Genomic DNA, 25531 nt, shown 5'->3' with positions numbered 1-25531 from the left:
TTCCTGCTCCAACCTGCCTGTCATCAGCTCTTCCCTGCAACTTCAGAAATGAAGAAAGGCAGAGCTGCCGTTCACAAGACGTTTGCACAAGAACAACAGCTCTCCGTCTTTTCTGTAAACCAGCTTTTTCCCATGTGTTAAAGGGAAGGAAAGAAACAAAAAACCCAAGCAAACAAAACAAAAAAATGACAAAAAAACAAACAAGCAAACAAAACCCTTCAAGACATTAAAATTCTGAAATATTTTCTCTAGGAGAAGAAAAGAAAAAAAACAAAACTGATAAACTGGTAGACCACTCATGTTAATTTAGCATCTCAGGCAGTAATCAGGGGGTATGTGATGTGAGAGATCTTGTTCATCCTGCTCCTGGCATCAGAATATAAGACAATTGATGTAAGAACTCTCTAGACAAACTGTATATGTTTCCTAGAGTATATGCAGACAGAGCGCCTGCACGTGTGTCCTTTTCAGGATGCCCATCCTCTGAGCTGGCCCCAATCCTGCTTCATCTGGCTCAATGCCCCTAAGACCTATGAAACAACATCAGAAGGAAACTGCAAGAAGCTGTTTCCAGTTTTCAGAAAAAGAAGTTAGACAAACTCAGGAGCCAGTTCCCTCCAAAGCATATGGAAAGATTCAAACACAATAATATGAGTGGAAAATTCTGCTGTGTGAACCGTCCTCTAATTTTCACCATTGCTGAGGTCCTGGAATCAGTATCTTAGTCCAACTGCAATCTGTTGATGAGCAAAAGGAGGGAAAGGTTGTAGCATCACGAATTAAAAAATAATAATCTCTCAAGCTTACTATCAGCAAAGATGATTATTTCCTTTGATTTGTCAGACTAATTGAAAATAGCTTTATAATTCGCAGATGATTAATTAGGAGCCAACAAGATCTCCATTTGCATCTCAGTAATTCTTCACTCTGTTTTATTTTGACATTTAGTCTTTATACTTAAAATATTCATTGAGAAAGCAGAAAGGTGATTAACATAAGATTTGAAATGTGTGCCGTTTGTTCTGACTTTTTTTACACATTTTTGTCAACAGAGAAAAAAGGAAAGAATATACAACATTACAAAATGATTACTGCCTGTTCTGCTTACATCTGCTAAATCTTCCTTTATGGTAGACACAGTTTTACTAGGTTCATTTTGAAACAGGGGAGAAAAAGGCCAAATAAATGTCAATCCTCTTCCCCTCCTCCCCCATTCCCAAATCAAATGACTATTTAACCTCTGTATAATCATCCTGAAAGTTTCGAAGTGGTCTTTCTTACATGAAACATCCTTACTTATGTGAGCCATCCTGCAGAAGAAGATTAGACCATGTCATTGTTATCCTCTCCAGTTATCACCCAAGAGAAAGTGGGTTCAAAATAGCATCTGACAGATACAGTGATATTTTTCAATCCACTTGAAAGTCAGGAGTACACATATTTCTGGGTGAAAGGACTCAGTAATTTCATTTCACATTAAAAAAAAATTCATTTGCAGGTCATGTCTGCTGAGGTTTTTACGTTTGAGGGTTGTTTTTTTGTTTGGGGTTTTTTAAGCATTTTGTCACAGCCTTGGCAACCTCTGTCTTATCACACCATGCTTAAATCTCCAGCAAATGACGTGGGGTGATAAGAACACTTCATTTGGAAAGTAAATGCCCAACCCTTATGATGGTATAAAGAAGCTGGAAGAGTAAATACTGAAGACTAAAAGAAGGAAAAATTACTAAGGATTAAACCATCAGAAATCAAATTATAAAAGCCAAACTTTTCTATTAACAATAATAATATCAATACAAATGACATTATTTCAAAGAAAACTCTTGAAGGAAGGGGCTGGTTGACAGCCTTTGAATTTTTGGGAATTGTCCTGTGTCTACCATCAAACCCAGCCTTTTGTAACAGGTTCTGCCCATTCCTCCAAGCACAGGGACAGGGTCTGGTCCATCTTGATTTCATATCAAGTTCTCAACTTTACACCATCAAATTATACCCCTGAGTACCCAATGGGGCAGAGCAGGAAGTGCTTTTCCAGCTCCTGTCCAAAGTCTCAGGGTCTTTCCTAGTATTGCCCAAAAAGTAGCCAGGACCATTAGGACCTGGCTTTGCACTTATTCCAGTCCCAAATTGTCATCGACATGGGTTTGCCACCATGGTGGCCATAGCTGACTGAGACCAAAAGGGACCCATCCCACATGGGAGCCCAACAGCAAGCAGAGGCAGCGGCTGGACTGCGGTTCGAGGGACAGGGAGCACACACTGGACAGTGGGATTACACTAACATGCAGTCCATTTATTTTTGAGGGGTTTTTTCCCTTTGTTCTGTGGTTGTTTTTTTTTTAATCAAGCCACCGCAAACACTGCATTGGCTGTTAGCATGAGCGCAGAGACACACATTCCCATACCCGTGGTAACCATGTAATAAATACCATAAAAAGCAAATTAAAAAAAATAAGAAAGAAAGAAACATATTCCCTTTCCCACCCCCAAGCACAAAACACTTTTAAGTCAACAGAATTTAATCTAGTTTATTCTCAAAAAAAAAAAGGAGGAAAAAATATGAAAACAAAACAAAAAAAAAGCAGGTCTTATCACTAGCAGTAAATAAATTTGTACAACCATTCAGTCTGTATAATAGGATGAAATAAATCTACATCTTTCTTATTTTGGTGCGTTGAATTATACATACAAACAACAATTACAGGAACTTGTTCACAATGCGTATAGACCTGGAGAATGGCTATCTGAAAACCCCTTGTTGGCAATGTCCGCATGTTAACACTGATTGCCTGACACCATTGGTACTTCCTATGTAAAAGGCCCGTGGCCTGAAATGAATGATCTCCCTACAGGTTTTATTTATTTAGTTATTTAGTTAATTAGTTAGTTAGTTAATGCATCATCAAAACCGTTCTAGCCAGCCCCCTCCCCCTCCCCGGAAACAAAAAAGAAACCAAAAAAAACCAACCAAAAAAACTGAAATAAAAATAAAATAAAAGGAGAAGACATGACTGGCAGTTGGTCCATTTGTTCGTAAGACCGCGTTTCCTCTTGGTCTGCATTGTTTGTTTTTCTGTCTTTTAAATTGTCCTCCCGTCCTCTTTTTTTTTTTCTTTTCCTTTAAAAAAAAAATCTTTCGGAGTCCTTCATGCCTTTTTCTTTACAGCTCTCCAGATGCAATAAAGTCTTCCTCAAATGTACAGTATTTCTTACAATATAAGTTATATGCAATGTTCAGCATTTTTTATTTTATTTTATTATTTTTTTCACAGCACTAGAGATCCTGTCCAATAGGGAATGCAAGTTCTGAATGGCTTATTCACAAATGGTATCCAGATTCAGTGGGTAAGAATACATAGACGCCATAGTGAGTTCCTTTAAAAAGTGGCAAACATCACTTTTTAAAACTTTTTTTTTTACTTTTTTCTCTTTTTTTTCTTTTTTTTTTCCTTTTTGTGCTTTTTGTAGTTTTTTTTCTGGGTTTTTGTTTTTTCTCTCTTACGCCTTCAAATAACATTTTTTTTTTAATTCTTTTTTCCCCCTCCCATTTGTTTCGGGATGTCAGACCCATAACCACACGCCTGCAAAAATGCAAGTATATAAAGTAAATCTCATTTTGAGACCGTAAGCATTCAGCAGGGGAGTCTCTTGCTAACCCATGGCAGTGACCATACTGGAAGGATGGTGAGGTCCGAAGGAGAGGCTGGATGGAGGATGCATCGGTGTTGGTGTAGTCAGCATGTGACTGGAGTGACTGAAAGGTGAAATGTGGCTGATGGAGGACATGTGTCTGGAGAGGGCGGCGGGGTTAAAGGAGCTGCTCTTGGGAAAGTCTTCAAGGTTGTCATGGACTTTTTTGCACTTTTTGGATTTGCTAGACATTTTTCGGTTTCTGGTCTGAATTCCTTCTTTCTTCATAGTCAGGGGTCTGTTAATCTAAACAAAAATCAATTATTTTTTTTGTGCTTCTATCCCTTCTCCCCGAATCACCATGGGATTTGTGTACCCCATGCCCAGGCAGTTGCAGGGATGTGCCCAGGACCAGCTGAACAGCCAGCAGCCCCCCTCCTCCCCTTGTACGCCCTGTGTGCCACAGCCACATAACCTCTCCCCCCCATCCTCAAATTCAGATCCCACCAGGAAATCCCAAGTTCGGTTGAAATTTCTGAAGACTGGACAACAGAAGATTACTGGCAGGGCCTCACAGGAGCAAAACATACACAAATAACTTGCAGGGGCTGAAAAATTTCAGCTATCTGCACATTAGGGAATTGCACCATGTTTAGGAATGAAACCAATCATTATCACCTTGAAATATTGCCCGCAGACACCATCTCACCCCGAGGCTTCCTGACTGATCTAAAACCATTAGCAGCAAGACCTGCTGGGATTTCAGTGTTACGAGGGGTCTCAAACTTTCGCAGTGATATTAGGGAGCTGGGCAAACTCTTCACAAAAGTGGCAGGTATTTGTCTTATTTTTCTTCTTTTGAAAGATTTTTCTCTGACCATCCTTTCAAGTTTACTTTAGCAGATCTGATTTTATTTCTAAAGCCTTCCAGGTTTTTTCTGGGGGTGCTGAAACAGGTATCTGCACTGCGCAGCAGAACATTTTCTATTTGCATGCAGACATATCTATAGGAAACCTAAGCATTATATTCTTCTGTATGGATATAAGCAATTGCAGTCACCAACCATACACCCGTCAGGGTTGGGAAATGGTAGGAAAAGGTCTGTTGGACCTCCTGTAAGAAACTCCTACTGCTGCATGGAGAGCCAGCATCATAACATGCATTAGCACAGGTGCTGTGAAAGCCCCAAAGACCACACTTGGGAAGGAATTTATGCATCCAATATGCATGAATATCCTTAAAAATCTGGACTTGGAAGTGTACGTGGGGAGTTATATAGGTCTTGCACTGGCTCCTCTGCAAAATTTCACCCATTGCAGAAGGCAGGAGAGCCCAGAAAATCTCCCAGGGCTGAACACCGCTTTTCCTAATAAATGTGAGCACATGACAGTGCTGATGGATATTCTGCACAAAGGTGAAAAGGGGGAAAAAATGGATCCACAATCCACTGGGAACTACTGTCTCAACCCCGGTGAAGGACAATGAAGAGTTTCCTACAAGGGCCCTGAGCAGATCTTCATCCATAGGATCTTAAATCAGTGCAAAGAACAAAGCACTCCCTTCTTCCAGATCACAGCAAAGATTCACTTCTTGCTCATCAGCCACTGCCTGGTGCCTTTCCCTGCAACATTCACGGATTTCTCTCCCCGAGGAGGCAGGGATACAATAGCTCCCTGTTACATGTGGTGATGGAGGCACAGGGAGAGGAAGGACCACTCTCATTTGCTCCAGTTTAGGTATCCCAAAGTTCATCATCCCAGCCTGAATTAGTGACCCCCTGCTCTCCGTACCAGCGGTGATGGGAAACTTCACCTCATCCTAAAAATGGGTGAATAAAAAACTGATTCTTCTGCCTCTGGATAAAGGGAGCCAGAGGGAGCAGCCCTGCTTGCTAAAGATAGGAGGGAGAAAGCTGCCCAGGCACAGCCCACCAGCAGCCCTGGGGCAGCAACACGCAAAAACCTCAACTGTCATGGGCTCTAAATACATCACCCATCTCCCTGGCTTCCTGTCCTCACCGAGGGAACAGGGACACACACAGAAGGAAGGCCCTTTGCTCCAGCTGGATGGCTGGGATGGGAAACCTTTGCCTGACCTGTTTTAAGTCAGCCAACAGGGACGTGTTGCCCAGGTTTAAAGCCAGGAGGAAGCCCAAGTGAGCCCCACCAGGCAGCGATGCTAGAGGAGACGTGGAAGTCTTGATCCCTGATGAATCCGGCTCAGATCTGGGGAGGCACACATGAGTCCCAGGCTCCCCAGCTCCTAATGAGGATTTGCATTGCGACACAAAGGGTCAGGGGCAGCCAGAATTGATTTCCAGGTGAAGCAGCAAAGGTGCAAGCTCAAGAGCTGTCAGTGGCAAAGTGACATCAGCCTGGTGCTGGGACTGGGGCTGTGCTGGCTCTTACAGCGAGCACTGGGTCCTGATCCTGTGTAGCTTGGTGTCATGTCCTGCAGGACAATGACCCCTTCCCCAAAGCAACGTCTCTCATGTTTCACTCAGTCGCTAAGAACAGATTGGCCCAGGGCATGATTTGATGTGAAACTTAAGGATTGGAATACCAGGTTTGCTCAGGATGGTGACAAAGCCACAGCCAGACGTGCAACTGGGGTCGGAGATGCCATCCAAGCTGTTAGCTGGAGACATCATCCTGGTGTACATGGTCCCACTCTCCTAGCAGGTACCTGACCCAAGTGCCAAATAGATAAGGACTCGAATAAATGTCAAGAAGAGTGAGACCAGCATGGTCACAGAGCAAACTGGAAAATTTTTCCAGTGATTTCAAAGGCCAGTCACAGCAGAGTTGAAGTTATTCCCAAAATATTAAAGCCATGGACCCATCTCTGTTTCTGGGGTAGAGAAACGAAAGATCCAGAGGGAAGACCTTCTCCACGAAAATTCACTGTGATAAATATGACAAACACATGCTAAATTAAAACTAAACCAACCCAACGCATGTATATGAAATTCATTAATTTCAGATGGAGCCAATTAATTATGGGCAGGAATTATGCTCTTTGTTTTAACATACGCAAAATACCAACTGCTCTGCTCTTGGGATGCTTAGCCCTGCTTTAGGAGATTGTGAAATAGAGGCCTTTTCTGAGGACTTTTACCAAAAACAATGGCAACTCACTCATTCCTATGGGCACAGGCCAGTCTGCTGTGCAGCTCCAGCAAGGTACACTCCCACCCATCCCTGAAGTGAATAAAGGCTCATCCCACTTCTAAGAAGGACTAAAATAACAAGGACAAGAACCTCACATTCAACAGATCAAATCCAGGGGATAGTTTTAAACATTATAGGTCTGATCTTGCTCTGACTGAAGACAATGGGATTTTGCCATTGACCTCAATAAGGTCCTGTCACTGAAGCGGATTTATCCTTCAGACATAGTCATTACAATGTTGGGTTAATCTTCCAGGCTGGCTGTATCTTAGAAAGCACTCTGGGATGCCACAGGATGAAAGGCACCGTATCAATGTGAAATATTAGTCATTGTTAATACTGGTGTTAATGGAGCCGGCTCTTGTTGAAGTCAGTGGGAGAAATGCCAGCAGCTTCACTAAATGCACCCCAAGACTATTATGATTATTGCTTATATCCTACTGACAAATGGGTTTGCTTAAGCTGTGGGAATCAACAGTAAAACAAACTGGTATAGCCCCATGAAAAAAATAGCGCCATGAAAAAAATAGCCTTTTCACTGCAGCCATTCCTGGTGTGGACTTAAAAACTGGGTAAGTTTCATCTTCAGATCAATCCATTAAAATACCCTAATAATCTGAAGGACCAAGAAAAAATCATTAAACCCAAAGAAAAGACAAAATCGAGGAGGGATAAAAAAGCAGCCAGGAATTCCCTACAGTCTAGCCTGAAACAGGGTGAAGGCATCTTCTGAGTGGCCAAAGCCCTTCTACTGGTATTGACACAATATCTGTGCAGACACACTCAGCTGCTTGGGAGGGACATGCTATGATGAGCCTCTCTATTTCTGACACCTCTCCTGATGGAGAACCAATGCAGGTAAGATACTCAAAGGGAGCTGGACCACTGACTATGCAAACAGGTCTTGCACTTCAACAGACCAGACCAATTTGCACCAGCCAAGGAACGTTGTCTACGTGCAACCACCAGACTTCCTCCCTGCCTTGAGCTCATTAAAGGATGATGCTGGTGCCATTCACCAGGCAGTTAGCACAGCTCCCTAGGTCCTGCCTCCCAGCAGCCAAAAAGAGAAGGCATCTCCATGAAGCTACCACTGCCTTACCACTGGTCACAAAAAACTCACTCGTATTTGGCTTCTGAAGCACAACCTGGCCTTCACAGTCACAACCTCTAAAGCCAGTTGGGCTGCAGAATAATGCTCCAGTGCTCTGCCATCGTGGACGTTTAAAGCTGAGGGTGGTATGTTCAAGGGCTATCGGCTGTGATGTTGCCTGTTTCTCACCACAGTCATAACTAAGCATCGTCTTAAAAAAGTAAAAGAAGAAAAAAGGATCTACCCACTCATAGCCAGATTTTAGTATCTTTGCCCAGTTATATTGCTGCACACAGTATCTCAGTCCTCTAGGGGTTTCATTTAAGCAGGTCCCATTAAAGGAGTTGCTCATAAGGCAAGATATTACTTGACTTCGGTAAGTAGCTGTGCTGAGCTTTTAAGCAGCTGTCGGTGGTTTTAATGAATACGAAAATGGTTCCAATGTGCTCAAGGCCTGCCCCATGTCACAAATTTCACAGCTGGATCGGAGTTTCCCTAAACAGTGGATCTAGGGGTTAATTGAGGCCAACTAGGTTCACAACATTAGTGTGAAAAAGAAAAGGATGTGCTCTTGCAGGCACATTTCTGGAGAACCTCAGCACTCAGACACCCTTCTAGATACCTTAGGGGGAATTCCTCCAGTCAGATGTCTACAATGCAGGTAGACACATCTGAACTCATCATCCTGTGACCTTTGTCATCATGGGGAGAAACTACACCATCTTCAAGACTACAACTCGTCTCATCCAAACACAGGCATCTCCACCAGGTCCAATGAATGGCACCTGAGAAGACCCTATTTGCTTCAAAGGGCTTTGCTGGGTACAGGGGGAGCAGCTCAGGTATAGGTCTCCCTATAGGTCTCCCAAGCTACATGATTTAAGTCCTACCACCGGTAGCTACAAGGCCAAAATGAAAACATAGCACAAGCATAGATTCCTCCAGTGAAGCTGGCTGACCTTGTTGCCTTCTTGCTACGGAAATAGCAAACAGAGAATATTTTCTTGTGCTATTCTGAGAGCTTTCATTCTGGGTCCAACCCCTTTGTTTGCAGTGATCACACTGAGAGTTTGATGACAAGCTTTGCTTGCTACATAGGACTCAAAATGTGCTGAGACGCCTGCCCACTAAAGGGTAAACACATTTTCCTTTTTTTCCAAGAGAGATGCCTCTCACAGAACAGGTGAAAAATTACCTTGGTTGGTTTTTTTTTCTACTTAATCCAAACTTGTTTACTCATCCCAAGAAACCAAAGAGCTTGAAATAACAAATGGAAGGGACTGAGACACCAAAAGGGTTGGGTGCCCCATGAAACCCAATCTGTCTTTGATGTGTTTGCGTGGGTGGACATGAGGGCAAAACATAGCCCGAGATTTCTAAGTCAAACATAAAGCAAACGACCACTAGGAAAAAAAAAAAAAAAAAAAGCGATATCAAAGCAGAGAAATTGAAAGTCTTTTCCTTCTTCTGACATAATAATTATTCTAATGCCACATGTGCAATAAGAGTAACAGGAGTAGTCTTAAGACTCCTTCATTAGCAGTATTATTCAGTAGAAGACTTTTCAGATCCCTTTAGCTTTTTCTCTGGGGCACATATCCCTGGTTCCTGCAAGCTGGCTTTGCATGGAGATATTAGATTAAATCTGCCAGCCATTTCATTTCATTTTTCCTTCCTTTCCATGACAGATGCTTTAAAATTCACATCACAGGTCGAGCAGACTCTGCAACCCACTAACTAAATTAAGTCTTTTTTGGTTTAGGAATCGCTTGCGTCAACCAGGGCAAACACAAGACCTAAATAAATCATCTTTGGGGACGGGTGGAGGGACGGGACAAAGGCAGCCACAAACCCAAGAAAGATCTAAATAGTTGCTGGCACATTTTGCTTTTTTCCCAGAGTTTGTATTTGCTGGAGGAACCAAGCCACACATAGAAGGGGTATCGCCTTGCAGGATAGCTTGTTGTCTTTTCCAACGCCCTGAGCCCAATCAGCAACGGATAACGTCTCTCTCTGTGTTGATCCACTCCTCCTTTCTTGGCTCAGGCATGGGAAAGCTCTAACATTACCTGTGGACAGCCCTGTCTTATACCTCCCCAAGTCAGATCGGCTACATTTGAGGGGATGCAAACTCATCACTTCAGCCCCCAAGGCCCCCAAAGGGATAAAGGAGGTCTCGGCAACCACCCAAGACTGGAAATCCTTAAGTCAAGGAAGCGTTTGGACCATAGAGCACCAAAACTGAGGCCCTGCTATTGAGCGTTACAGTCACACTTACATTGTGTAGCTTGTAGTAGAGCCCGCAGGCGTTACAGACGGGATCGCCGTTGGCATTTCTCCTCCACAGGGTGGTAGTGGTGGTCTGACAGTTCGCGCAGGATGTGCCCGCCCTCCTGGCTGCAGACTGCGGGAAGGAAGGGGAGAGACAGGGGAAGAGAAGAAGAGGGAGAGAAAAGCACCCGTGTTAAAAAAAAAAAAAAGATGCAATCAGCAAAATTGCTGAGAAAGAAAACATCAACCCTGCAAGACTGACGCACATCAGCAGAGGCCTCCAGAAACTGGCTTGTGAGAACAAATAATAATTCTGAAAAAAATCCCCAAGGTACTTTAATCCCAAATTATATATGAACTGAATCAGGTGCCAAAGGGCATCCTAAAAGTGAGTGCTAAACCTCTGATAGAACTCATCAAAATTAGCAGCGCTGGCACAGCCCATTCCAGAGGGGAAAATATTATTTAAATGCCAACATGTCTTTCCATCTTAATTCTCTCAGACCCCCCAGGGGTCTAATTCTGCAGTCAGGGCCTGAACCAACAATTGCCGGAGTCAACGGCGTGAGTCACGCCGGCTCCAGCGAGCGCCGTGAGACCCACGCTGAGCTCGGTGGGCAGCTGCTCGCCGGGTCCAACCGCAAGCACGGCCCGGTCCCGTAAATTCAGCTCAGCTTCAAAGGATACGGGCTCCAGATCGGAAATAACACTGTGGCAAAGAGCGAGAATCCCAAGTTTTTAATTACACCCTTTTGCAGCCTAAACCTTCATGTTTATTTAAGGATTGTTAATGAGCCTGAAAGAAGAATTTACCATTTAATAAAGGGGGAGGGAGAAGGAAAAAAGTCTACATGTCAAGGTGTATAAAAGAAGCTGTTTTGTTGGCTGTGATAATGATTTAGCAAAGCCAAATTTAGCAAAGTCACTCCTCTTTCACGTGCATGAATTTGAGCTTATCATTTAAAAACTGTAACTTTAGCACACAAATTGTCCTTCTGGCACTGAAGGAGGAAAAGGAGTTTGCAGACTCCTATGTGAATGCGTATGCATGTTTGCCTGTGTGCAAGTGCCTACAGCTCCTAAAAAAAGACCTTTAGATCCCCGTCCTATCTCTTCTTCATCAATATGACACAGTCCCAGAGCTCTGATTTCATCCCAATGCATTGCTTTCAATGGGACTGCTCATGTGCTTAAAGTTAAAACATGTGCTTAAGCGATTTGCCAGATCATAGCAATGCTTGGCACCTTGCAGAACTGAGCCTTTAATGCTCTCTTTTGTGCTCTTACTGTTTCAAATTTACCCCTCACCCCACACAGCCGCACACTGTAACACATCCAACATTTAAAAAAAAAAAAAAAAATACCACATCTTTGGATACCGTACAACAAACCCAAAATGCAAACATGGACACTGGAACAGCGCTAGCGTTAATACCAACTCTTGTTAGGTCATGTTGCAATTTTAATCATAATTGAATGCGGCGTAGGTGGAGAGCGGACGGGTTGGTTTTGTTTTAGATAGAGTAGGATTTTTTTTTTAATTAGACAAAAAGGACTGTCTAAAATATAAATAATACGATGCCCATGAGCATTAGGAAGCATCACAGAGAGCCTGGTCTGACAGCAAGGGGCTCTCACCAGCTGCCCGTGGGGACAGTTCCACTTTGCCTAACCATAAACCACGCTGAAACAAGCCGATCTCAAGCCCAATGAGGCCTCTAGCTGACTTCTCCTTGCTGATGACAAGTGGGAGCTGGGAACAGCACACAAGTCTTTGGTTGCAAAAATCCCAGTGCCGGCAGGAGAAGCTGAAGCATCCCACCACGAATGGCAGAGCCCCTAACAGTTGTGTGCATAGACGCCTCAGTCCTGTCCTCCTCCGGACCATGCCATGGCCTCAAATTTTGTTCCCATCAAAATCAACGGGTTAATACACATGCTTCAAACACAACACGGACACAACAGTTTGCAGAGCCGGGCTCTCGCTGAGACGCGGGGGCCGAGTCTGCAGGTCTCTGCCCCCCCGGCTCCCGTCGGCCGGCACGGGTGGCTCAGGGGCTGGATCGAATCTCTCGGTGGCAGCTTTGCCCTTATCAGACCCAAAAATCAAGCCTAAGGAAATTTCTAAAAACCAGTGATATTTGACTCAGCCCACACAGGGGAAACATCCCCTTTGAAGATATTTGGGGTTTCTACACGGCGCTCGCTGTAATTTCTGACGGTAAGTGCGTTTAAAAGACACGCTTGGTCACCACGTTGCTACCTTCAAACAAACTCTGACATTAAATAAACAAATAAATCACAACATCCACTATCTTCTCTAAAACTTTTTCCATCTGCCACATTTCCCCTGCAAAAATTCAGTGTCATTAGCTGAATATTTTAAACTCTGTGCTCTTTTGGTCCCAGGCTGTACCTTTCATGCTGTACGAACTTAGACTGAAGACACCGGCAGCAGGCAGGAAACAATGAATAATAACGCTATTGTAAAAGCTCCCAGCAATGGCATCCACTGACGCTAGTCACCCACCTGAGCCTGACCATGTAAGTAACGGGATGACTAATAGGGTGCCCCATATCATCTGTAGGACCAGACCCCATGGCCCAGTTGCATGTGAGCGAGGACACAACTTCAGAAACGCTGGTAGTGATGAGAAAGTGGAATAGAGGACAGTGCAGGAAGAACCAAGCACTGATAAAGATGCTTAATTCAGAGGCATTTTAGGTGTCTGAATTTACATGAGGTACCTAGAAAGCTGCAAGCATCAGCTTCATACAAAAAAAGACTGCACGTACATGGGCCTTCTGAGAAATTGGCTATAATCCTTTCAAAACCAGCACGGCTGGACACGGAAGCGGAAAGCCCTGCGTCCACACGGACAGGGAAAGGAAGAAAACCCAAAGGAAGGTTTTATCTCAGTAACATCACTGACAGGGCTGCCACTGGCTTCAACAGGGACAGGACCGGTCTCCAAGAGGGCTGTAGACCTTTTAAGCAGAGCGGTGGCATGGTACCACCTGCCCATTCCTGATGCCCCTGCCAATATCTCCAAATCTTCTACCTTCTCCCCAAAGCAGACCTCTTTGAGCCCCCTAAAGAAAGCCCTTACAAAGATGCTCATTGAATTTAATAAAGCTTGGGCTGGGTTCTCAGCATCTAAGGATTTATTTGCCTTCTCTCTCCAACCCATCGGAGTCCTTTCATTAGTTTTGGCGCACCTGGGATCAGAGCCTACAAAACCAGCCCAAGGTCACAAAGGAAACTTGTGGCAGAGGGAGAGGAGCACAGGCTGGATCCCCACCCTGAGCCTCCATACACATGTCACCTTCCCCAGCCCGCTCGCCTGCACAAGTCAGGAAAGATGAAGTCACACCACGGACACACACACATCTACATCCACGCACACAAAATGCAAACGCAGGCCCAGCTTTGGTGCCTTCTGATTTTTTTTTTTTTGAGGTTAGCAAGGGAAATAAATCTAGAGGCAAACAGCGTTAGAAATGTTTCTCCCTTTTTTTCCCAGGCAGTGCTGGAGAAAAAAAAAATATATATAGAAAAATCAAAAGTTCCCATTTAGCAGAGGCCGTATTCAAAGAATGGGAACTTTTTTGTAACTTAAACTTTAGCTAAAATGCCCAAGATCAGAGCGATTATGCAAGACAAGGTCTCTCTCTATTTTTTTCTTCCTTTCTCCTTCCCCCCCCCCCCCCAAGAATGACTTTTTACAATGTATTTATTTATATGGTTCATTTTACATGTGCCGGGCTGAGGGTGACTCGGGACATTCTTTCGTGGTTCCATCAGACACTTTTTGAAAGCTCTCCCCCCCCTTTCCAGCCGCTTTCCTATTCTGCCTCCCCTCCGTTTGTTTGGATACGCTCAAGCTCCTGTGTGTTTGGGCTGGGGAAACGGAGCTGTTGTTTAGGAGTTATCTCCAGGGCTCAGATATCCGGCAGCTTTTTCCTAGGAAGTTAACTTTACACATAAAGAGAGAACGAGGGGGGAAAAAAAAAAAAAAAAAAAAAAGAAAACGAGGTGTGTGTGTTTAAGACAGAAGGGCCGGGGGCAGGAGGAGAAGAGAACAAGAGAGCTGCCCAAAAAAATTAAAAATCCCAGCCTGCACTTCCCTCCCTAGAAAGCTTTTCCTTTTTTCTAACAAGGCTATGAAAGACAAGGGAGACCAACATTTTCCTAGAAGGGAAATGCCCAGGGGAAGACACAGAGAGGTTTCGCCCGCGGGAAGTTTGGGGGTAGAGGAGCAAACCCGCATCTTCCCCAAAACCCCCACGGCCAGACAGAGCCAACGCCACTGCCTCTTACAGCGTAACCCCTCCTGGGGTCGTATCCTGCAAACGCTTCCCAGTGCCGGTGGAAATAACGCCGGTCCAATTTTGTGGGCATCTCATAAGTGAGGAAGTTGAATCCGTGTCTAAGAGTTGCCGGACCGAGGCCGTGAGCACCTCCACAGGGAACACGAGGCCAAGGAACCACCCTCTGCCTGCCCACAGGATCCAGCCGTGCCGGGCACAAGCCCCACGCCACCAGCTGGATCCATCCATCAGCTCAGAAACTCCATGGAGAGGCGAGAGCCACTTTTCCTTCGCATTTTGAGCAGCCCCCCGGAGCCTGTCCATGTCTTTAATCCTAACAAAACCAAACGTGTCTCAATTCGAAACATTCAATAACTTCCCAAGCCGGGTACATATTTTTTCCCCCTGCTTGATATATTTTTTCCCCTTGTGGTTTGCCTGATTATTTGCCAAATATACTTCAACGCATTTATTAGCCGTGCCCACAGCTTCCAGACCTTTTTGTGGCTTACAGGGAAATTCATAAATAGATCGCTGGGGATGCTTTAACATATTGCCTGTACATAGTACAGTCATGAGGCTTGCAACTATTATTTCAAATATTTACCCGCGCTTTTCGTCTTCCTCCAGCTTCTGTGGCCCCGGGCGCACGCTCGGCTTTGCACACTCACAGGGCTTTGCCATCCCCACCTTGTGTCCTTGCTCACACCGAGGGGAATGACACAATTTGAGAGCCACATGGCTCAGGCACAAATGACCACACCAGGTTCAAGAGGCACCAGGACCATCAGCCAAGCTCTTTGCAAGACCAAGGTCCGGCTGATGCCCCAGCGGCACCCGGTACCCAGCTTGGGTCCCCCCCTCCATGACACCACCAGTCAAGGGGGATGGAGACACACTTGGAAAGGGGAGGACAGCAGTGTGGAGAGACCAGGAGAAATCCTGTTCTCCTGATAATCTCTTTGGTCACTAAGAAAGGATTAGTCTGCCCCTGGAAAGAGCCACCGTCCTTGTGTCACCACCCAGAAGCGCTGTGCAGAGGCATCTGCCCCATTGCGACCTGAGAGAAAGCACAGTTCTGGTTTGCAAGAAGCCCTGGATCTTGATTTTTTTTAACCTTTTTGGCAGTTTGCAAGAGGACCAGACAACTGAGGCCCACAGCAGCTGGGAGCATCTCTCCGAGCATCCCTCTGACACAATGGAACTAGATTTCGGAGCTGGCTGAGCTTCCCTGTACATCCTGAGCTGCAGACAAGAAGCAAAAGTTGCAGAAGAAAGAAAAGAAAAAATAAAAAAGAAGGAGACTTACCAGCCTTCTCTTGGGTTTGATCAGGGGCCGGTTCTGCCCGTTCATTTTGTGATAGAGTCCACAGGCGTTACACAAATAGTGCCCAGTGCCGTCTCTTCTCCACAGAGGGGTTGAGGTAGCCCCACAATTTACACACTCCCTGCCTTCTGGAAACAAGAGAGCACATAGTTCACTTAGGGAAAGCAGAGGTAAAAGGGGCTGGGGGAAGCCCCCCCAAAAATAAAACCAACCCCCCGAGAGACCCAGCCATGCCAGGCCTTGCCAGTCCTCTCCAAGCTCAGGGTGTCCAAGCAAGGGTCTGAGGCCATGGCTGAGCGACAGCTCTGGCACAGACTGGGGAGAGTCTGGCGGGGCCTGATCCTGTCCCCCTTCCCCAGGACCAGCCCACAGGCAGCATCAGGCCTGTGTCCCAGTAGCAGGGAAAAGGGATGGTGAAAATGACAACCCAAACCCCATGGTGGCTCGAGGGGCTCCCTGGAGAAGCTCTCAACCCTCTCGCAGGTCCCTCCTTTGGTGAGGGGTTGGCAGTTCCCCCTCCCCTCTGGACTAAGGGCTCCTGCAGCCCTCCAGACCCTATGCTGTTATATGGACCAGGCAAATCTTGGCAGGCTTTGCAGGAGCCTCCAACCCCTCCGAGATGGATGGATACCAAATTTAAGTCCATGCCCCCCTTTCTGATGTCTATGGGGACCCTGGGGTCACTCCTCGAGCACTGCCCCAGCTCCAAGGGGGGTGCATGAGCCTGGGGGGGGGGGGTCTCTTCCTTTGGCTTCAGGTCAAATCACATCAAGGACCCCCAAAATAATCACAGATCAACAACCAAAACACCTCCCCGGCCCCAGCCAATACACAACCACTCTGCCAATATCCTCTATCGATTAATTTGCAATTAAGCTTCCACCACCCAACTTGCGGAAATCCCTCTGGCTTCCCCACCGCATCTGCAGCCTGATGGTCCATCCCTGATATTTGGGATCCCCAACAGCCCCGAGCCTGCATGAGCCCTGATTAAGGTCTTTCCCTCTTTCTTCTCCTCCTTTTTGGCACCTCTCTACCCTCTCCCCGGCTACTGGAGGGGGTGTCTCCCCCAGCCCACCGGCTCCCAGTTTGGAGGAGGCAACTGAGGGGGTCCGGGCATGCCTCTCAGCTATTTTCAGAGGGTTGAGTCGTTTTTTTTGTTGAGTGTTTGGTTTGTTGGGGTTTTTTTTCTTGCACCTAATGACACTTCCAACCCATCTGAGAGCAGCAGAAGACCTCAGCCGGCCAGAGCAGAGCTAACTCAGCAGAGAGCCAGCTCCCCACTGCCCCAGCCCGCGCTGCATTCGAGCAAGAGGCATCCGCGCCCTAACCACAAACGGCAACCGTTTTTCCAGAGCCTTTGCACTAAACCCCTCTCCTCTCACCCCCTCAACAAAAAAGAAAAAAAAAAAAAAGACATTTGCAGCCGTTTCTCCCTCTTTCATCCTGCAAAAACACCCCCTCCCTCCTTTTCCTCCAGCACTAACCCCCTTTGTCTGCGAGCTTCCCAGCTTGCTAAAATCAACTTTAAAAAAAAAAAAATAGAAAGAAAAAAAATAGGTGTTGCTCGTGGGGTTGGTTTATCACGAACCGCAGATGTCTCTCTAGAAGGTAAGGTAACAGAAAGTGGCAAAAGGAAAACAAGAGGCGGGGGGGTGGGGGTGGGCAAAGACGGTTTGAAAATACCGCGCAGCCGGTGCCCCGGCGGGAGCTGCGGCTCGGCGGGCACCGGGGCGGCCGGGGGACAGAATAAACCGGTCCCTACCCCGACACAGCGCCCGGTCCGGACCGGGGCCAGGCGGGGAGCCGCTCCCGTTAATACCCAGGTCGTTTTGTTCCCCTCCGGTTAAACGGGGCAGCCGCTCCGGGGCTGTTTGAGTCTCTGTCCCTCTCTTTTGTTTCACTCCATCTCTCTCTCTCTCCTGCTTTCATGTACAAAACATACAGGTCTGGGTTTTTTTGTCACTCAAACCGCATCCGGACTCTATTAAAGTTCCTGGCGCTGGATAAACAATGCAACTGTCGCGTGCAGCAGTCTGAAAATAATTGGATTAGCTCAAACATATCAGCTAAATAGAGACAGTCCCTGCTCAGACAGACAGAGTAAATGTCACCCTGGAAAAACCCTGAAAACTGATCTCATTCATGCCAGGCAACCCTGCAGCAGCCTCCTCGGAAAAAAAAATGGAGAGAAAAAAAAAAGAGTTTTGACTAATCGCCCTTTCCTCTGCGCGCACACACACACACACACACACACACACACACACACACCCCTCGGCTCTCACACAACCCCCCGGTGCACACAAACCTCCGCGCCCGGAGCGTTCAGCCGCGCATCCCCCGTCCCAGCTGCGCGGGGTGCTGGGACCCCCCGCTCCTCCCCGAGCAGTGCGGCCGGGGGGGGATGCTTTTGGGGTCTTGCTTTGGGGGTGATAAAAGACCCTGCCACGGAGCTGGATGGGGCTGGGGGCTGCGTGGGCGAGCTCCCCCTCGGGAAAACCCTCGGCGCGTCGCCGCATGGGAAGAGGCCCTGGGAAGAGCGAGGCGGAGGGCAGGCGGGGGAAGTTGGCCGGGATTTAGTACCATTATTAAAATACAGAGAGATAGACTAATGCTGCGGTTCCCTGGGTTTCGTTTCCTCCTTAGGCGCCGCAGCTGAGCACACCGTAGGCGCTTGGGGCGGCGGAGGGGGCCGGATCGCGGAGGGGGGGGGGGGGGGGGCAGGTTTGGGGTCCTGGGCCGGCGTGCCTGGGGTTGTACCCCCAGCCCGGCTTGGGCAAGGAGGAATTTAGTTATAAACCCAGCAGGGCAACCTGTGGGGAAGGTAAAGTCCCCTCTCGCCGTGTGTTTTCATCCCACGGATGGTTGTGCGCATCCCTCTGCGTGTGGGTCGGGGGGCAGCCTCATCCCTTTGCCCCCCGTTTCCCCCCATAGCTTCCTCTCCCGAACAACGGGGATGAAGAAGCCAAAAGCCCTACCTGTGCTTGACCGTGCTTTCGGTCGCGATTTACACCCGAACCCGGTAGGCGATCCTCCTAAGAGGCTACTGGGGGGAAAAAGTCCAGAGCCATATTCTGGGACATACGGTGGGTAGGTAGTGATGGGGTGATGAGCGGAGGAGGTGGCTCCCCCTAAAGAGGCCATGCTGCTCCGAGAGTGAGAGGACTCCAGCTTCATGGTATCGGCCAGGGAGACCTGGTATTTGATGCATTCCTTCTCGTCCTGCCGGGTGGAGCCGGTGGAGCCGGGAGTGGAGATGGACGGATCCGGGGATACATCTTTAGGAGGGGTCGGTGGGAAGGTGAAAAGGTGCGGGCTGGAGTGACCGGCGGATAAAGTGGAAGAGGAGGCGGGTGGGTAGACGGAAAGGGGTCCCGGTGAGCTGTGATGGATGGAGGTCTTGGAGAAAGGGCTGAGGTTCCAGGGGGAAGCGCTGTGGTGGCTGCTCAGCGCCTTGCTCCCGTCCAGCCAGGGCAGCGAGCCGTGCAGCAGCGGGGGCCGGCACACCTGGCTCCCTGCTCGGAGAAAACACAGCGAAACTCCCGTTACACTCCCTGGGCCACCCTGGCGAAGCCCCCAGGGGGGGTGCCGGGCTGTACCCCCCTCCTCCCTCCTTCCCAAAGGGCTCAGCATCAGGGGGGAGCAAGCCAAATTACAAAAACAAACCCTACTCCCCTTTAAAAATTAAAATTTAAACGCTGCAATAGCCTGAGGTGGCGGCCCCGATCCTGCTCAGGACCGGGTGTCCGGGTCGGGACCCCCCGAGCAGGGATGCCAGCCCTGGGACACGGAATGTGGCGAGCCCCCCTTCACTTTCTCCCTTTTCCAGACAATCCCACGCGGACTTTGAAGCGAAGATCCTGCGTGAAATTGCCAAGTCCCGACTGCAGAAATCATTTTTTTTCTTAGCTGGAAAATAATTTCCCGAAGGCAGCCGTGGGCTATAAACCCTGGGAATATTCTGGCCAAACGAAGAAGACCAGAAGATGCCCACAGACGTGTTAATAACCTTTCCAACAGAGCTGCTAAACTTTGCAAACCGCCTAGTTTTTGTCTTTTTTTCTTCCACGAGGCTGCACACAAATGTTAGACAGCTTTTTCGTGGCGATAGGGCACACGCAGCGAGTACCAACTCTCTCAAAAGAAACTCTCCATCCCCTTCTTATGGCAAGAGACGCTTCACTTGTATTTTTAAAATACAGACCTGGCCTTTGCAAAAAAAACCCCAAACACTAGATTTACGCAGTCAAACCTTGTTTTCTTTGGTTATATATACTCTTTAGGGATGGTACCTAATATTTTAAATTAAATGCTGCCTTTGCTAAAATACATGTGTGTATATATATATGTATCCAAAGAATCAAATCTACCCAAACCCACAGCAACTTGAAGACATCACTATAAGCTGAAAAACACAGTTATACAACTGGAGGAGAGCAAGTTTGTGCCTGCTAATAAAGCCCTAGAAAGGCATTGACATCTAGAGAGCCTTAACCTCTGTAGGTATCGTGATATGTGTATAGAGACTGCTAAATATACAGAAGGGAGATGCAAACACAGATCTATAGAGCCCCAGATAGGTATAGAGCTGGTGCAGCGTGGACACGTATGTTTGCATGGGAGCTTGTGCATGTCTAGAAAATCTCCAAGCTGGTTTTCATCGTACCAGACATTTGTGAACAATACTGAAAGTAAGTGCTCGAAAGGAAGGGAAGGTGGGTTATATGAATAGAAAGGGTCAAGATTCATTATCTTCTCCAGGAAGTAGCATAGTAAATAATATTCAGGCTAGATCAGAGAGACCGCATTTCCACTTTCTGCTGATATATTGGAAAAAAGAAATGAAAAGAAAAGAAAGAAAGGACAAAGGCTGCTGATCCTTAGAAATAATTGTTTTAAAGGGACTAATAGCAGAACAATGCAGTTACTGAGCGGAGCCTAATGCAGGCTCGCACTCAACAAGTAGCTGAGGGCTGGGAGCAGCCCCTGAACCCGGCTCGGCTCCATCTCCACTCACTTGTCCCACTTTCTGCTCCTTGATTTTGGGGTGATTTCCACTGCCAACCTCAGGTTTTTGCCACTGGGAAGGTCACCCTTTGGCTTCACACATCAGCATCTGCCTTTTTCCCTCCTTTTTTTTTATTTTTCTCTTTTCCCTGTTTTTAAACCACACAGGTAACCTCCAGCTATAAATACTGCATCTCTCTGATTCTTCATAAAAGCTGGCACCAAAGCACTCGTCCCTCCGCGGACCTGGGCCCCACCGGTCCCAGGTATTTCGCCTCCTCTCTAAAAGCTGTGACCCAGAAACAAAATTCACATTGTGGATCATTACCCTCCTGCAGGACCCTCAGGAAAACACACCAGGTCTGATACCTAATTACACCAAGCGATTTATTTTTTTCTTTCTTTCTTATTTTTAACACACGCCGTGGTGCAGCCCTGGGTGGATGTGCAAAACTTTCAATCCAAGCCTAACAAGCTCACCAAGTGCGAATGAAATAGCGCAAGCGTGAGGACAGCGGGGTGATTTTCACACCCCTGCTCTCCAGCTTGCTTTTCTTCTCCAGAGCAGCTTAATCGTGCAAAAACTAAACACTGTATGAAAACCCTAACTGTTAACCTAATTAAAGAGAAGGGAGGGGAGCTAAAGTGAAAGAGAGAGGGAAAGAGGAAGAAAACAAGAGAAAGATGAAAGGGAAAGAAAGAGAAATAAGGTGAGCAAGAGAGAGGGGGAAAGGGAGAGAGAAGAGAGAGGAAAGAGTGATAAGAGAGGAAAGAGAGCAAGAGAAAGAAAGAGCGAAAGAACGAGAGAAAGAAAGAGGGCAAGAGAAAGAGTGAAAGAACTATAAAGAAAGAAAGATATGGAGAAAGAAACAGAGCAAAGAAAGGAAAGAAAGGAAGGAGGGAAAGAAAAAGGGAAAGAAAGAGGGATTTAAAAAAAAAGAAATAGAGAAAGAAAGAGAACAAGAAAGGAAGGAAGCCTGGATTTTGATTAATTTCCAACAAGCCAACCCCAAAATCCACCCGTGACGTAGTTTCCCCGCCGGCAGGAGAGCGGCCGGGGTCTGCCCGACGGCAGCCGGGCCGGCGGGGCTGGGGGCAGCGCGGAGCCGCCGGGGCCGGGGCCGGGGCCGGGGCCGGGGCCGGGGCCGGGGCCGGGGCCGGGGCCGGGGCCGGGGCCGGGGCCGCCCCGTGGGAGCCGGGGGCCGGGTGGGCAGACTCACCGTGGTGGGCCGTGGGGTATCTCTGCACGGTGGCTCTGACGGAGTTGCCGTAATACGGAGGGACGGGGTTGCCTTGTCCGTCGATATTAAAAAGTACATCCACTTCCTCGGCGAGAGGATACTGCGTGGGGTCCATGTAGGTATGGCCAAGCGTGGGGTGGTGCGAGTCCGGGTGCTGCCCATTGAGCACGGCCGGGTGGTGGTGGCTCACCCACCGCGGCTGGTCCGTGGAGACCTCCATCTTCCGCGCCGGCTGCTCCGCCGCTGCTCTTCCTCCTCCTCCTCCTCAGCAAGGCGCGGAGGGCTTGCGATAGGAGGGGGAGACGGTGCTGGAGTTATGCAGAGGGTGGTGGTGGGGAAAGTGCTCGGCGAGTTTGGGGATGTTTCTGGTCAGGTTTGGTTTAAAGAGGAGGGAGGGGGGGTATGGTGATAAACAATCGATTCCAAAAAAAAAAAAAAAAAAAAAAAGAGAGGGGGAAAAAAGGGGAAAAAAAAGAATATAATAAAAAAGGGGGGGAAAGGGAAAACAAACAAACTCAGGGGAAAAAAAAATCTCTACGAAGTGAGATCCCCTCGGTATCTTCCGCTCTTTTGCAGATGTTTCTCTTCTTTGATCACCTGTAACGAGAAAGAGGGAAGGGAAGGAGGAGAGAGAGAGAGAGGCAGAGAGAGAAACGTGCTTGAGAAGTTCTGAACTTTAGCACCTGACTTTTTAGGCAGGAGAAAACCCATCCCATCCCTCGGCAGCCATCCCTGGGAAGCGCCTGCTCCTCTGCCCTGGACCCACCTCTCCCCAGCGCCTCTTTCTCTTTCGCTCTCTCCTCTCCCGGCTCGGAGCGGAGCTCAGCAGCTCCAATCGCTCTCCTGCCTCCTCAGCTCTTATTCTTGCCTTTTTTTTTTTTTGCCTTTTTTTTTTTTGCCTTTTTCTTTTTTTGTCGTCGCGGTTGTTTGTTTATTTGTTTATTTGCTCAATTTGCACCTGAGAAGCTCCAGTGGCTTAAGCCGGTGAGAACTTGTGCCATTCGCTGCTCTGCAGCCTAGAGTCGCTTTGATTGCTCATTAATTATTATGCAACCGAGAAAGGGGGGAAGAAGGGGAAAAGAGAAGGGGGGAAAAATAAATCGAGGGGGGGGGGGTAAACGGATGGAGGAGAGGGTGGGGGTGAGGGGAAGGAGCGAGGAGGAAAGGAGGGGGAGAGAGAGAAGGGGGGGGGGGAAGCGACAAGTTGCTAAAGAAATTCCGCACAAACCTTGGTGGAGAAGCAGTATGTGACCCAGGAGGGATGAAGCTGAAAGTGCTTGATCAGATCAGATTGTGCTCGCTCGCTCGCCCTATTTTTTTCCCTATTTTTTTTTCCTCCCTCTCTTTTTTTTTCCCCCTTCTTTTTTTTTTTTTTTTTTTTTTTTTACAGGGAAGGCATCCTTTCTGAAAGGAGCAGGATGGCGCCAGCCGGCTCAGTGCTTACAGACAGCTGTGGCGAGACGCAACTTAAGGAGGTTCCAGTGTCATAAGCCCGGGGGAGGCGGAGCCTGTCCCCGCCTGAGGAGGGGACCGGCGGGGCGCACCGGCCGCCTCCGCGCTGCCCCCGCGGGAACCCCCTTTTGCCAAGTTATTTTAATTTTTTATTTTTCTTAATTCTCCCTTTTTAAGGAGGAAAATAAGTTTTCCCGCTGGTCGGGAAACTCTGCGAGTGGCCACTCCGGGAGGTCGTGCGTCCTCCTGCCGACACCCCGGGGGATGCGGAGAGGGACCGGAGCCCCCCCAGGGGCGAGACCGGGCCGAGCCGGGGATGTGCCGGCAGGTGCAGGACCTCCGGGGGCCTGGAACAAAGCTGCCTCTCCTAAACCGGCGGGTTTAGAGCTGCTCCGTCGCATAAAGGATTTAAATTCTATTTTTCTTAAGGATATAAGCGCAGAGAAACGGCCGCGTTTGGAAATAGTACGGTTTGGGGGCGGTTTGGGGTGTTTCAGGGTGGGTTTGTTTGGTTTTTTTTCCCCTTCCCAGTTCCACTGGAGATCCCCGCGGGGCTGAAGGAGAGCCGGGGAGGCTGCTCGGGGCGGAGGGCAGGGGCAGAGGGAGGCTCCGGGCCCGGGGGGGCTGCGGCGGGGACCCCCGGCCGCCCCCGGCCGCCCCCGGCCTCCGCAGCGCCGCCCGCCGCCCAGCGGGGGCCGCCGCCGCGCCCGCCGCAGCCAATGGGGGCAGAGCAGGAACTGGGGCGCCGGCAGCGGGAGGAGCTGATTGGCTGCGCGCCCGCGCCCCGCCGGCCGGCCCGGCCGCTGCCTTGAGCCAGGGCATCCCCTAGCGGCACCGCCGGCAGCGCGGCCCGGCCCCGCACGGCCCCGCACGGCCCCGGCCTCCTCCGCCCCGGGCACCGGCCAGGGGACAGCCCCGGCACCGGGGGACTGGCGGAGGGAGAGGGGGAGGGAGGGAGAAAGGGAGAGGAATAGAGAAAGGAGAGGAAGGGGCAGAGCAGGAAGAGGATCTCGCTCCCCTCTCTGCTCTCTCTCCTTTCCCCCTCTCTCTGTTTCGAGAAAGAGAGGACAGCGAGGGAAGTGAGGGAAGAGGGAAAGAAAAAGGAAGAGGGAGAGAGAGGGGAGGGGAAAAGAGAGAAAGATGAAAGATGCAGAGAGAAAGGAAAGACAGGCAGAAAGACAGAAAGACAAGGAGGCAAAGGGAAAAAGAAAAAGGACAGAAATAAGAAAAGAAAAGAAAAGAAAAGAAAAGAAAAGAAAAGAAAAGAAAAGAAAAGAAAAGAAAAGAAAAGAAAAGAAAAGAAAAGAAAAGAAAAGAAAAGAAAAGAAAAGAAAAGGGAAAAAATGAGCGAGAAAAGAAAAGAAAAGAAAAGAAAAGAAAAGAAAAGAAAAGAAAAGAAAAGAAAAGAAAAGAAAAGAAAAGGGAAAAAATGAGCGAGAAAAGAAAAGAAAGAAAAGAAAAGAAAAGAAAAGAAAAGAAAAGAAAAGAAAAGAAAAGAAAAGAAAAGAAAAGAAAAGAAAAGAAAAGAAAAGAAAAGAAAAGAAAAGAAAAGAAAAGAAAAGAAAAGAAAAGAAAAGAAAAGAAAAGAAAAGAAAAGAAAAGAAAAGAAAATGGAAGAGAAAATTTTAAAATGAAAAAAGAAAAGAAAAAGAGAAAAGAAAAAGAAAATTAAAAAAAAAAGAAAAGAAGGGGAAGGAAAAAAGGAAAAAAGAAAAATAGGGGGGAAAGGAAAAAAAGAATAATAATAAAAAACAAGAACTAGAAAAAGTCACTTACAGAGTGCCTTTGCGTGCTGTCCCTCCGCACGCCGGCAAGAGAGAGCCTCTGACCCGGCTGCGAGAGGAAGCGCCTCTCGGCAGGTTTTATACGGGGGGGTCTAATTAACAACCGGGGCTCCGCAGCGGCGGCCGCTGCCGCTGCCCCCGCCGGTGCCGCCGGGGCGGGCTCCGCTCTCCGGGCTCCGCTCTCCTCCGGGCTCCGGGGCCAGCGCCGCTCCCCGCGGCGGCAGCAGCGGGCTGGGCTCAGCCT

The 25531-nt window shown here is 48.0% G+C and overlaps 1 protein-coding gene across 3 annotated transcripts in view; it reads right to left on the bottom strand.

Moving 5' to 3' along the window:
* Positions 1–2514: 2514 nt before the first annotated feature.
* The window catches only part of GATA3 (GATA binding protein 3), a 29885-nt gene continuing 6868 nt past the window's right edge, over positions 2515–25531 (bottom strand). The window contains exons 1-6 of one of the 3 annotated variants that reach the window (XM_087766380.1): positions 23280–23435; positions 22031–22648; positions 18782–19318; positions 15786–15931; positions 10173–10298; positions 2515–3936 (exon numbers count right to left, since the gene is read on the bottom strand). In XM_087766380.1, the coding sequence (XP_087622506.1) occupies positions 3652–3936; positions 10173–10298; positions 15786–15931; positions 18782–19318; positions 22031–22271 (1335 nt within the window). In that variant the 5' untranslated portion in view covers positions 22272–22648; positions 23280–23435 and the 3' untranslated portion in view covers positions 2515–3651. Of the gene's footprint in view, positions 3937–10172; positions 10299–15785; positions 15932–18781; positions 19319–22030; positions 22649–23279; positions 23436–25531 lie in introns of those variants that run through there. The other 2 variants (XM_087766382.1, XM_087766381.1) reach the window with 2 other exon arrangements.

This window comes from Nipponia nippon, unplaced genomic scaffold, assembly GCF_047370975.1.
Source record: "Nipponia nippon isolate SJK-2023a ecotype South Korea unplaced genomic scaffold, ASM4737097v1 scaffold_3, whole genome shotgun sequence".
NCBI lineage: Eukaryota > Metazoa > Chordata > Aves > Pelecaniformes > Threskiornithidae > Nipponia > Nipponia nippon.
This window is presented reverse-complemented; position numbering and strand designations above follow the sequence as displayed.